Source organism: Pseudorca crassidens, chromosome 1, assembly GCF_039906515.1.
Source record: "Pseudorca crassidens isolate mPseCra1 chromosome 1, mPseCra1.hap1, whole genome shotgun sequence".
NCBI classification, from domain to species: domain Eukaryota; kingdom Metazoa; phylum Chordata; class Mammalia; order Artiodactyla; family Delphinidae; genus Pseudorca; species Pseudorca crassidens.
Genome location: NC_090296.1, coordinates 84,197,787 through 84,211,713, shown reverse-complemented (window position 1 = coordinate 84,211,713; position 13,927 = coordinate 84,197,787). Strand labels below are relative to the sequence as shown.

At 38.4% G+C, this 13,927-nt stretch overlaps 1 protein-coding gene across 3 annotated transcripts in view; it reads right to left on the bottom strand.

The window, feature by feature from the left end:
- BUB1B (BUB1 mitotic checkpoint serine/threonine kinase B) overlaps nucleotides 1-13,927 on the bottom strand; it is a 62,662-nt gene that overhangs the window by 13,672 nt on the left and 35,063 nt on the right. For all 3 annotated transcript variants that reach the window (XM_067742762.1, XM_067742753.1, XM_067742770.1), the window contains exons 15-18: nucleotides 10,830-11,104; nucleotides 2,500-2,633; nucleotides 2,062-2,202; nucleotides 1,606-1,706 (exon numbers count right to left, since the gene is read on the bottom strand). In XM_067742762.1, coding sequence (XP_067598863.1) covers nucleotides 1,606-1,706; nucleotides 2,062-2,202; nucleotides 2,500-2,633; nucleotides 10,830-11,104 — 651 coding nt within the window. The remainder of the gene's footprint in view (nucleotides 1-1,605; nucleotides 1,707-2,061; nucleotides 2,203-2,499; nucleotides 2,634-10,829; nucleotides 11,105-13,927) is intronic.

Sequence of the window (13,927 nt, the reverse complement as noted above, 5' to 3'; positions counted from 1 at the left end):
CTCAAAAGACCCAAAGATTTAGGATTTTCCAACAAAATGGCCAAGTGAGATCACTGTACAGTGAAGTCTACAGCTGTCAAGGTCCCACCATATAACAGAGATTTCAACTGGCTTTCTAGCATCCCACACTTAAATATGAAGAGACAGCCAAAGACTTGAAGAAAGCCTCTAATATGAAAGACAGAGATCAAAACAGACAAAAGGAAACAGATGATGCAGGGAGAAAAAAAAAATTAAAGTATCATTAATATACTCAGAGAGATAAGGAATATTTTATCTTTGAAACGAAGAACAGAATGCTACAAAGAAAGAACATTAAATACATGATAAAAGAAATGAAAAACCCAGTAAAAAGACTGAAAATAAAGTTGACAAAACATTCAGAAAGTAAAGCAAAAAGACAAAGAGAAAATAGGAGAAAAAAAGATAAGGTTTTTAAAGAATCTGTCCAGGAGACCCCAAATCCTAATAAAAGGAATTCTAGAATAAGTGAACAGAAAAGACTGGGGGGAAGAAATAATTTTTTCTTTGAAGATAATTTCTCAGAACTGAAGGAGTCTCCAGATTGAAATGGCCATCAAGTGCCTAGCATATGGGTGAAAATACACTTTCACCAAAGCATGTAATTGTGAAATTTCAGAATGCTGGGGACAAACGTAAGATCCTACAAGGATCCAGAGAGAGGGGGAAAAAAAAATCACACAGAGAATGGCAAAAGATTTTAAAAGCAAGGTTAGAAGCCAAAAGCTAATGGAGCTTATCTTCAAAATTCTAAAGAAAAAAAGTTTTGAACCTAGAATTCTAATATCCAGCCAACCTACCAATCAAATAAAGATGTGGAATAAGAAATTTTTTGACATGCAAGGTTTCAAAAAATTTACATCCTATGCATCCTTTCTCAGGAAGCTACTAAAATATGAGGACTTAAACCAAGAAAGAAAAAGAAAATGGGATCCAACGTAACTAGGCATTCAATATAAAAAAGAGGTCATGTGAATCCCTGGAATGATGGTGAATGGAAATTTCAAGGTAATGTAGTGTGTGTGTGTGTGTGTACGTGTGTGTGTGTGTGTGTGTGTACGTGTCAAGCCTAGAATGTAACTTGTCCAGATTGGAGTGAGCCAAAAAATTTCAGATGTCCTCAAAAAGATAAAATTGATGTAACACCTGACATGTTTGGACACATTGAGAGATTTATACAATACCCTCTCATTTTTTTTTTTTTTTTGTGGTACGCGGGCCTCTCACTGCTGTGGCCTCTCCCGTCGCGGAGCACAGGCTCTGGACGCGCAGGCTCAGAGGCCATGGCTCACAGGCCCAGCTGCTCCGCGGCATGTGGGATCCTCCCGGACTGGGGCACGAACCCGCGTTCCCTGCATTGGCAGGCGGACTCTCAACAAATGCGCCACCAGGGAAGCCCTACCCTCTCATTTTTGATATCTCATCTTGGCATATAATGGTGAGTGATTTCTTTATGCATCACTGACTTTCCTATAAGGAAGCTTATAGACTATGAGAAGGATCTTATGGTACCATGGGGTCACAGTTACTGCTTCAACCAACATTATTTACAAAGAAATTGAAATGACAGAGACTCAGTCCCACCTTTATTATGGTTAACTCTGCAGAGTTTCTTGGCGTCACCCAGAATAATTTGTAGTCTTCACATATCAGGTATTGTTGTTTAATGCAATAATCCTCATTATCTGTTGAGAAGGTTTGATTCCATTTCAAAATCACTGTGAATATATATAGCCCCCTAGCTTTTACTTCCTGGCTTAAGGGTTAAAGGCACTCACTTTATATTTGCCAGTTAGTAGCATCTAGAATACTTTTCAAAATCATTTGTTAAAAACTGAAAGAGGGGATAAAAAAATTGAAAGAGGGGAAGACAGAATTCCATTGTTACTGGGACATGAACTTATCAATGTGTCAACTCCTATAATGTTGTTTCTTACATTCTAGAAATATTGATTGTACTTAAGCATCAAATTCAAGTACAAATAATCACTTATTTGTATACTGTCATACACAAAAGGACATGCATTCAACGATACTTACCTAATTCAATTTCCTTCTCTATTTCTAAATTAGGCATTGGTTTATCTTCTACAAAAAACTCTGTAGAGGTACTCAGCTCTGGTAGGGATTTTAGCAGCTGTCTGCGATACTGTGAACACCAGGGTGACTGAGTAGGGCTGTCTGCGGGAAAAAAAATGTTCAAAAAAAATTATTCCAAAACTTAAAATGGGTATTATAACAGAGGAGGGGGAAAAAAAAACCATGATTGCATGATCAATACTGCTAACCTAACAAGACTCATCTATCTCAGGTCTTTATGATACCGAATTCAGTTAGTACTCACCTATTCTAGAGATTTCACAATTTATGGCAACTTTTCTAGAGAAGAAATACTTATACCTCAGTTTGCTCTGATAAATAAGTGTTCACTGGACATGGATATAGATATTTGTTTACAAATGGTATATATGAACCTACCTGCAGTCTCACTAGTGAGCTCCAGTTTCTCAGGAATTTGAAGACATTTGATGGAGGAGGTGCTTGTAACTGAGGCAGAAGATCCAGAGAACCCAGAGGAGTGTGTGGCTTCACCGCTGTCTTCAATAATTGGGCTGAAAGAACCACAGATCAGTCAATCCTCAAGGGGGTAATTTATATCAACTTATCTTTATTATACTTTTATTTGCTATTCAATAGCCTCAATTTTAAAGTCCATTATTTTCCTGAAAAAAAAAAAGATTCATAATCAGAATCTAGGTAACTTTATCTACTCTGGTTGAAAATCAACGCCAAGCATTAAATTTATGTTTTATTAACCTAATCTATAGGAAATGCCTTCTACGTCTATTCTAAACTGATTGAGAAAAACTAAGACACTAACTTCCTTCCTCTTTATCCTTTCTTTGGACTTTTTAACTCTTCAATAAGCAAAGGTCAAGAAAGAAAAAGCGAAATTATTCAAGGTGAATACATGCTAGAAAATGTGAAAAAAGTTTGAAAATACAGTTTTAAAAGTACAAAATGGCAAATTAAAGAATATTCCTGGGCTTCCCTGGTGGCGCAGTGGTTAAGAATCCGCCTGCCAATGCAGGGGACACGGGTTTGAACCCTGGTCCGGGAAGATCCCACATGCCGCGGAGCAACTAAGTCCGTGCGCCACAACTACTGAGCCTGCAAGCCACAACTACTGAGCCCACATGCCACAACTACTGAAGCCCGTCCTGGAGCCCATGCTCCACAACAAGAGAAGCCACTGCAATAAGAAGCCACGTACCACAATGAAGAGTACCCCCACTCGCCACAACTAGAGAAAGCCCGCACACAGCAATGAAGACCCAAGGCAGCCAAAAATAAATAAATAAAATAAAATTTATAAAAAAGCAGCTTGCTCCTTAAAAAAAACACAAAAAACTATTCCTAAAACTGGAATAAGTTTGTTTAAATCAGGTGGCTTTTAAATATAGAGAGATCACAAGGCTTAGTCCCTGGCTCTCTATGCCATTCCCCCCCTCTTCTTTATTCATTTCCACCTCTCTATCAAAAGATATTTTAAATAACATGTCTCCAGTGGAGCCAACATGGCTACCAGGAGGACGAGAAATTCGTGTCTTCTCAAAACTAGGGCACCTACCAGGCACTGGTGGGGGACCACAGACATCTCAGGGGACGGGAGAAACCCCCAGCCACCAGGTAGGATGTGAGGTGTGGGGGGAGTGAAGGAGGAAGAGAAATGGAGGGGGACCGGACTGGCACCCCTGAGGGGCAGCTGGGGGAGGGTAAGGGATCCACCCCGAAAGGGGGAAACTGGGGAATCATTAGGAGGGCAGAGGATCAAAAGGGAGCATGGCCATGTTTCCACTGCCCACTTGGACCCCCAGGAACCTGCTGAGATCCTGGGCCTGATCCTCTCCCCACTGAGGCCCTCTCCAGACGCACGGGTCCTGAGGGAGTGGGAGGGAGGGAAGGGGGAGCAAAAGTAAAGGTTGGACTTCAGGGACCAACACCCCTGAGGGGTGTCTGGGGGAGGAGGAGTCCCTACACCCAGCAGGACCCACCCATGGTTAGGGGTCCAGTGGCCCAGTGGGGGGCGGGTGCGGGAGACCCTGGCAGAGACCATGGGGGAGGGGCATGAAGAAACGGAAGGTAACACGGCCAGTGCCTTCCCTGTCCACTTAGGCACTGGGAAGCCTGTTGGGGTCCAGGGCCTAATCCTCTGCCCTCAGAGCCTCCCTCCTGCCCCGGAGAGCCCAAGCCCTGCCCCTACACCCTCACTCAGGGCTCTACCTCCAAACTCCCGAATGCCACACTCTAGAGGTCTTTCTTTCCACGTGCTGCCTACCCCCCTCTGTGCAGGTCCTAAGCAGAGGCCCCGCCCCATGCTTGAACGTCACCCCCATGCCCTAGGTCCCGCCCCACCCTAAACCCCATCCCCGCCTAAACTCCTCCCCCAGAGTCAAGGCTTTTTTTCTTTTCTTTTCTTCTCTTTTAGATTGGGTTCTGTTTTACCTTGTTGATTCACTGCTGTTGATTCTTTTGTATTTTTATTTTTCTTAATAAACCTTTTATTATTCTAATTTTATTTTTTACACTTTATTAGTGATCTCTCCTTTTGGCTTCTTTCCCACCCCACCCCCCTTTTTTTCCTTTTTTTTCTGCTGCGGTTTTATTTTACCTTGTTGCAGTTGCTTCAATTAGTTTACTTTTCCTAATATATTTTTTATCTTTCTAATTTTATTTTGTTTTTTATTCTTTGATACTGTACTGCCCAGTTTTCTCTTTCTTTCTTCCTTTTTTTTTTATCCTGCCACAAAGCTTGCGGGATCTTGGTTCCCAGGCTGGAGGTCGGGCCTGAGCTCCTGTGATGGGAGCTCCGAGTCCAAACCACTGGACTAACAGAGAACCTCAGACTCCAGGGAATATCAATCGGAGTGAGGCCTCCTGGAGGTCCTCATCTCAGCACCAACACCTGGATATATCCAACTGCCTGCAAACTCCAGTGCTGGACGCCTCAGGCCAAACGACCAGTAAGACAGGAATACAACACCACCCATCAAAAAAAAAAAAAGAAAAAGAAAAAGGACAAAAAAACTTGTTACAGACGAAGGAGCAAGGTAAAAACCTACAAGACCAAATTAATGAAGACGAAATAGGCAACCTACTGGAAAACGAATTCAGAATAATGATAGTAAAGATGATCCAAAACCTCGGCAACAGCATGGAGAAAATACAAGAAACATTTAACAAGGATCTAGAAGAACTAAAGAGCAAACAGTGATGAACAACACAATTACTGAAATTAAAAATACTCTAGAAGGAATCAATAACAGAATAACTGAGACAGAAGAATGGGTAAGTGAGCTGGAAGATAAAATGGTGGAAATAACTGCCAGGGAGCAGAATAAAGAAAAAAGAATGGAGCTTCCCTGGTGGCGCAGTGGTTGAGAGTCCGCCTGCCGATGCAGGGGATGCGGGTTCATGCCCTGGTCCGGGAAGATCCCACATGCCGCGGAGTGGCTGGGCCCGTGAGCCATGGCCGCTGAGCCTGCGCGTCTGGAGCCTGTGCTCCGCAACGGGAGAGGCCATAACAGTGAGAGGCCCTCGTACCAAAAAAAAAAAAAAAAAAAAGAATGAAAGAATTGAGGACATTCTCAGAGACTCTGGGACAACATTAAACACACCAACATTCGAATTATAGGGGTCCCAGAAGAAGAAGAGGAAAAGATAGGCTCTGAGAAAATATTTGAAGAGATTATAGTTGAAAACTTCCCTATCATGGGAAAGGAAATAGTCAATCAAGTCCAGGAAGCACAGAGAGTACCATATAGGATAAACCCAAAGAGAAACACGCCGAGACATATATTAATCAAACTATCAAAAATTAAATAAAAAGAAAAAATACTGAAAGCAGCAAGGGAAAAGCAACAAATAACATATAAAGGAATCCCCATAGGTTAACAGCTGATTTTTCAGCAGAAACTCTGCAAGCCAGAAGCGAGTGGCAGGATATATTTAAAGTGATAAAAGGGAAAAACCTACAACCAAGGTTACTCTACCCAGCAAGGACCTCATTCAGATTTGACAGAGAATTTAAAACATTTACAAACAAGCAAAAGTTAAGAGAATTCAGCACCACCAAACCAGCTTTACAACAAATGCTAAAGGAACTTCTTTAGGCAGGAAATGCAAGAGAAGGAAAAGACCTACAATAACAAACCCAACAATTAAGAAAATGGTAATAGGAAGATACATATCGATAATTACCTTAAATGTAAATGGTTTAAATGCTCCAACCAAAAGACACAGACTGGCTGAATGGATACAAAAACAAGACCCGTACATATGCTGCCTACAAGAGACCCACTTCAGACCTAGGGACTCATACAGACTGAAAGTGAGGGGATGGAAAAAGATATTCCATGCAAATGGAAATCAGAAGAAAGCTGGAGTAGCAATTTTCATATCAGACAAAATAGACTTTAAAATAAAGACTATTACAAGAGACAAAGAAGGACACTACATAATGATCAAGGGATCAATCTAAGAAGAAGCTATAACAATTGTAAATATTTATGCACCCAACATAGGAGCACCTCAATACAGAAGGCAAATGCTAACAGCCATAAAAGGGGAAATCGACAGTAACACAACAGTAGGGGACATTAACACCCCACTTTCACCCATGGACAGATCATCCAAAATGAAAATAAATAAGGAAACACAAGCTTTAAATGACACATTAAACAAGATGGACTTAATTGATATTTATAGGACATGCCATCCAAAAACAACAGAATACACTTTCTTCTCAAGTGCTCATGGAACATTCTCCAGGATAGGCTATATCCTGGGTCACAAATCAAGCCTTGGTAAATTTAAGAAAACTGAAATCATTATCAGGTATCTTTTCCGACCACAACGCTATGAGACTAGATATCAATTACAGGAAAAAATCTGTAACAAATAAAAACACATGGAGGCTAAACAATATGCTACTAAATAACCAAGAGATCACTGAAGAAATCAAAGAGGAAATCAAAAAATACCTAGAAACACAAGACAATGAAAACAAGATGACCCAAAACCTATGGGATGCAGCAAAAGCAGTTCTAAGAGGGAAGTTTATAGCAATACAATCCTACCTCAAGAAACAAGAAAAATCTCAAATAAACAACCTAACCTTACACCTAAAGCAATTAGAGAAAGAAGAGCCAAAAGACCCCAAAGTTAGCAGAAGGAAAGAAATCATAAAGGCCAGATCAGAAATAAACAAAAAAGAAATGAAAGAAACAATAGGAAAGATTAATAAAACTAAAAGCTGGTTCTTTGAGAAGATAAACAAAATCGATAAACCATTAGCCAGACTCATCAAGAAAAAAAGGGAGAAGACTCAAATCAATAGAATTAGAAATGAAAAAGAAGTAACAACTGACACTGCAGAAATACAAAGGATCATGAGAGATTACTACAAGCAACTATATGCCAATAAAATGGACAACCTGGAAGAAATGGACAAATTCTTAGAAAAGCACAACCTCCTGAGACTGAACCAGGAAGAAATAGGAAATATAAACAGACCAATCACAAGCACTGAAATTGAAACTGTGATTTAAAATCTTCCAACAAACAAAAGCCCAGGACCAGATGGCTTCACAGGCGAATTCTATCAAACATTTAGAGAAGAGCTAACACCTATCCTTCTCAAACTCTTCCAAAATATAGCAGAGGGAGGAACACTCCCAAACTCATTCTATGAGGCCACCAGCACCCTGATACCAAAATCAGACAAAGATGACACAAAAAATGAAAATTACAGGCCAATATCTCTGATGAACATAGATGCAACATCCTCAACAAAATACTAGCAAACAGAATCCAATAGCACATTAGAAGGATCATACACCATGATCAAGTGGGGTTTATCCCAGGAATGCAAGGATTCTTCAATATATGCAAATCAATCAATGTGATACACCATATTAACAAATTGAAGGAGAAAAACCATATGATAATCTCAACAGATGCAGAAAAAGCTTTTGACAAAATTCCACACCCACTTATGATAAAAACTCTCCAGAAAGTAGGCACAGAGGGAACCTACCTCTACACAAAAGGCCATATATGACAAACCCACAGCCAACATCGTCCTCAATGATGAAAAACTGAAACCATTTCCACTAAGATCAGGAACAAGACAAGGCTGCCCACTCTCACCACTATTATTCAACATAGTTTTGGAAGTTTTAGCCACAGCAATCAGAGAAGACCAAGAAATAACAGGAATCCAAATGGGAAAAGAAGTAAAATTGTCACTGTTTGCAGATGACATGATACTATACATAGAGAATCCTAAAGATGCTACCAGAAAACGACTAGAGCTAATCAATGAATTTGGTAGAGTAGCATGATACAAAATTAATGCACCGAAATCTCTTGCATTCCTATACACTAATGATGAAAACTCTGAAAGAGAAATTAAGGAAACACTCCTATTTACTACTGCAACAAAAAGAATAAAATACCTAGGAATAAACCTACCTAAGGAGACAAAGACCTGTATGCAGAAAACTATAAGACACTGATGAAAGAAATTAAAGATGATACAAACAGATGGAGAGATATACTATGTTCTTGGATTGGAAGAATCAACTTTGTGAAAATGACTATACTACCCAAAGCAATCTACAGATTCAATGTAATCCCTATCAAACTACCAATGGCATTTTTCACAGAACTAGAACAAAAAATTTCACAATTTGTACAGAAACACAAAAGACCCCAAATAGCCAAAACAATCTTGCAAAAGAAAAACAGAGCTGGAGGAATCAGGCTCCCTGACTTCAGACTATACTACAAAGCTACAGTAATCAAGACAGTATGGTACTGGCACAAAAACAGAAATATAGATCAATGGAACAGGACAAAAAGCCCAGAGATAAACCCACGCACACATGGTCACCTTATCTTTGCTTTGGGTAGTATAGTCATTTTCACAAAGTTGATTCTTCCAATCCAAGAACATAGGAGGCAGGAATGTAGAATGGAGAAAAGACAGCCTCTTTAATAAGTGGTGCTGGGAAAACTGGACAGCTACATGTAAAAGAATGAAATTAGAACACTCCCTAACACCATACAGAAAAATAAACTCAAAATGGATTAAAGACCTAAATGTAAGGCCAGATACTATAAAACTCACAGAGGAAAACATAGGCAGAACACTCTATGACATAAATCACAGAAAGATCCTTTTTGACCCACCTCCTAGAGAAATGGAAATAAAAACAAAAATAAACAAATGGGACCTAATGAAACTTAAAAGCTTTTGTACAGCAAAGGAAACCATAAACAAGATGAAAAGACAACCCTCAGAATGGGAGAAAATAATTGTAAATGAAACACCTGACAAAAGATTAATCTCCAAAATATACGAGCAGCTCATGTAGCTCAATATCAAAAACACAAACAACCCAATCCAAAGATGGGCAGAAGACCTAAACAGACATTTCTCCAAAGAAGATATACAGATTGCCAAAAAACACATGAAAGAATGCTCAACATCACTAATCATTAGAGAAATGCAAATCAAAACTACAGTGAGGTATCACCTCACACCAGTCAGAATGGCTATCATCAAAATACCTACAAACAATAAATGCTGGACAGGGTGTGGAGAAAAGGGAACCCTCTTGCACTGTTGGTGTCAATGTAAATTGATACAGCCACTATGGAGAACAGTATGGAGCTTCCTTTAAAAGCTAAAACTAGAATTCCTATATGACCCAGCAATCCCACTACTGGGCATATACCCTGAGAAAACCATAATTCAAAAAGAGTCATGTACCACAATGTTCAATGAAGCACTATTTACAATAGCCAGGACATGGAAGCAACCTAAGTGTCCAATGACAGATGAATGGATAAAGAAGATGTGGCACATATATACAATGGAATATTACTCAGCCATAAAAAGAAATGAAACTGAGTTATTTGTAGTGAGGTGGATGGACCTAGAGTCTGTCATACAAAGTGATACAAGTCAGAAAGAGAAAAATAGATGCTGTACGCTAACATATATATATGGAATCTAAAAGAAAAAAAAAAGGTTCTGATGAACCTAGGGGCAGGACACGAACAAAGCCACAGATGTGGAGAGTGGACTTGGGGACATGGAGAAGGGGAAGGGTGGGCTGGGACGAGGTGGGAGAGTAGCACTGACACGAATACACTACCAAATGTAAAATAGATAGCTAGTGGGAAGCAGCTTCATGGCACAGGGAGATCAGCTCAGTGCTTTGCGACCACCTGGAGTGGTGGGATGGGGAGGGTGGGAGGGAGACGCAGGAGGGAGGGGATATGGGGATATATGTGTGCATGTAGCTGAGTCACTTTGTTGTACAGCAGAAACTAACACAACACTGTAAAGCAATTATACTCCAATAAAGATGTTAAAGAAAACCAAAAACATGTCTCTAATTGCCTATTTGAAATTAGCATCAACCTACTCTACCATTATTTTAACCTTAATATTAAAGGAAAAATAAATGCCTCGTCTCTACCAATCAGGTACACTTTGCTGAGTTTTCTCAAAGATACCATATCCGGCAAAATTTACTTTTAACCCTTAGAATCAAATCAGATACTAAATCCCATTAACACTTTATCTGGAGGAGCCCAGCTGTCAGGTAAAGCACTTAGCACAGTACCCAGCAGGTCGTAAAAGCTTCATAATTGATTGCTATAACTGACAAGCACACACAGAATAAGAAAGCCCTCAAACAACCTGATTTGTACAACCTATAATCACCAGTCACCTCAGCTTCTTGATGCTGAGAGTTGGATTGTAGATAGTGCCACAAGCAGTTTGCTGGTCCTCAGAAGTCTTCACATCTAGGTCCTCTTCCTGCAACAGTCTCTCAGGATCAGAAGGGAGATCCTTCAAGGATATTATCTCATGAAAAGGAGTGGATGCAAAACGAGCTGCTCTAGCGAAGTCACAAGTGTCTTCTGGGTTAGGACAAATAGTTACATTCCTGAAACCTGTGATAATAGCATCCTCACTCAAGGGCTCAATTCCTGTAAATTCATCCTGAAAAACCACAAAAAACTTAGCTCAAACATTTCAGTGAGCATATGAATGGCCTATCTTTTTTAGTGAAAGAGATACATATTAGATAAGTGATTTTTAACACAGGGTGCAAAAGCATCATATCAGAATCTCTAGAGAAAGACAAATTTAAAAAGCACATCATTACATTTGAGGAAAAAGGTTTTGTATTATGAAAACAGCAAATTATATATCATCAAAAAATACACTGTGAGGATTCTCCATACAAAGGAAAAATACTGGACAATGTTTTTTTCCCAACCAATTTCACCTAGGAACTAGAGGACTAATGCTATTTTTCTTCTGGCTTTGGCCTAGAATGTGTTCCAATAATCTGCTATCCTCCTAGCTTTTAAGTCTTTTTCTTTGACAAATGTTTAATTTCTATTTTATTTCTTAAAGGTAATTCATGATCATGGTAGAAAATATGGGAAAAAAAGTATAAAATAATGGAAAACATTTAAAATACGCCTTTGTCGCCATAAAAAAAATACACCTTTGTCTTTAAAAGTAATACAGGTATATAGTTTTAAAAAGTCAACTAGTTTAAAAGGATATATAGTGAAAAAGTCTCCTTTCCACACTTGATTCCCCCTGACGTCTCCACTCCAGTTACTACTCCCCAGAGGCAACTGCTATGACCATATACATCTGGTAGGATACATGCACAAGCATATTCTATGCATTTAAAAAAGAGGTTTTAAAACAAGTGAAATTATAGCATCTATGCTAGTCTATATTATTCCTTCTCATTATATTTTTTAGTATATTTTCTGTGCTATTAAAAATTCTTTAGAAACATGATGGTAACATTGTGGGTTTATCAGAAGTTGACCTAATGTTTTAGGTTATCCCCTGTTTTTCACTGTCATAAAACTATTTTAAATATTCTTGTAGATTTAAATCTTTAAGAATATGTTAACTTTCTTAGGAATAATTCATAAAAGTAGAACTATCAGGTCAAAAAGGTAATTGAACACTAAGTGTCTTTATACATACCGCCCTCAGAGGGATTGTACCATTTTATACATTTACCTGAAGTACACAAAAGTGCCTATTTCATTTAACCCTTATAGATACTAGATATTAATTTTCTAAATCATTACCAATATGATATATACTCTGAATTTCTGACTCAACATTATTTAGTAGAGGTGAGACACATCTAGAAGAAACAATAAGTGAAACTAAAAAATTGTAAGATTAGAGTAAAAATAGATGTCTGCAGTCTAAGAATACATTTTATGAAATTCTACTTATGGCCCTATTAGTTTAGACACTTTAAATTTTTTTTTTTGGTAGGGGAAAGAATCCTGGTAGGTACCTATTAACAAAATTCAAGTAAGAGCTTTAAGACAAAAAAACTAGATTGAGACTTACCCCTTTAATAATTTAGTCCATCCTTGAACAGCTGAACCTAGAACCACTACCTCCAAATCTAGCCTATCCATCTATTCTCTGGTGGTATTCTCCAGAACACAGTATGTAAAACTTACTCTTCTACATCATTATCTTTTCATAGCAGTCAGTGGACTACCTATATTAGAATTACCTGGGAAACTATTTAAAACAAATAAAAATACATGCTTGGGTTTTATCCCTGGAAATTCCAATTCAGTATAGTTGGAATGGGGCCTGACCACCTTTAGTCATAAATGGCTCCCGAGGTTCCTCTGGGTTGCTGGAAATTTTCTGTATCTTGACATGGGTGAAGACCGCACAGATATTCACATATATAAAAATTAATATTTGTGCAGTTTATGAATATAAAATATACCTCAATAAATAAGTAAACAAAAACATGTTTGAGTCATTCCCTAGGATGTGGAGAATATACTGTTTTAAATCAGTGTTTTAAATCACTGTAGCTACTGATCATGTCTCCCCTTAAAAGTCTTCAGATTAAACATACTCAGTTCCCTTCAATCTCAAGACAAGTTTCCAGATGCTGGTTTAAGACTTCAATGAAATGTCACTGATAAAGTTTATTTACTTTGTCTTGAATATCTACACAGGGTCTTTTTTTATCCTAAGTATTATCATGTCACTAGTCCACAGTGATTAAAATAAAACATTACTACAAAAAAAAAAGGTTCGTTCACATAACTCTTTCATTGCCAATGTTTCATAAACATTTTATAAGATCCTTGGCTTTCAAGGCAGTGATTTTTCCCCCACTTTAAAAAACTGAGATATAATTAACATACCCAAAACTTCACCCTTTAAAAGTGTGCATTTCAGTGGTTTTTAGTATATTCATAGGGCTTTGCAACCATCACCATCTAACTCCAGAACATCTTCATCACCTCAAAAAGAAACACCATATCCATTTGTAGTCACTTTCCAACCCACTCTCTCCCTAATCCCCTGGAAATCCCTAATCTACTTTCTGTCTTTATGGATTTGCCTATTCTGGACATTTCACATAAATGGAATCATACAATATGTGTTCTTTTGTGTGTGGCTTCATTTTAGCAGTGTTTTCAAGGTTCATTCATGTTGTAAGATATATCAGTACTTCATTCCTTCTTATGGCTGAATAATATTCCATTGTATGGATACACAACGTTTTGTTTATCCATGCATCAGTTGACGAACACTGGGCTGTTTCCAGTTTTTGGCTATTATGAAAAATGCTGCTATGAACATTCATGTAAAGCTTTTTGTGTGAAGATATGTTTTAAATTCTTTTGGATATATACCTAGGAGGGAATTGCTGGATCATATGGTAACTCTATGTTCAACATTTTGAAGAACTGCCAAACTGTTTTCCAAAGAGGATGCATCATTTCACATTCTCACCAG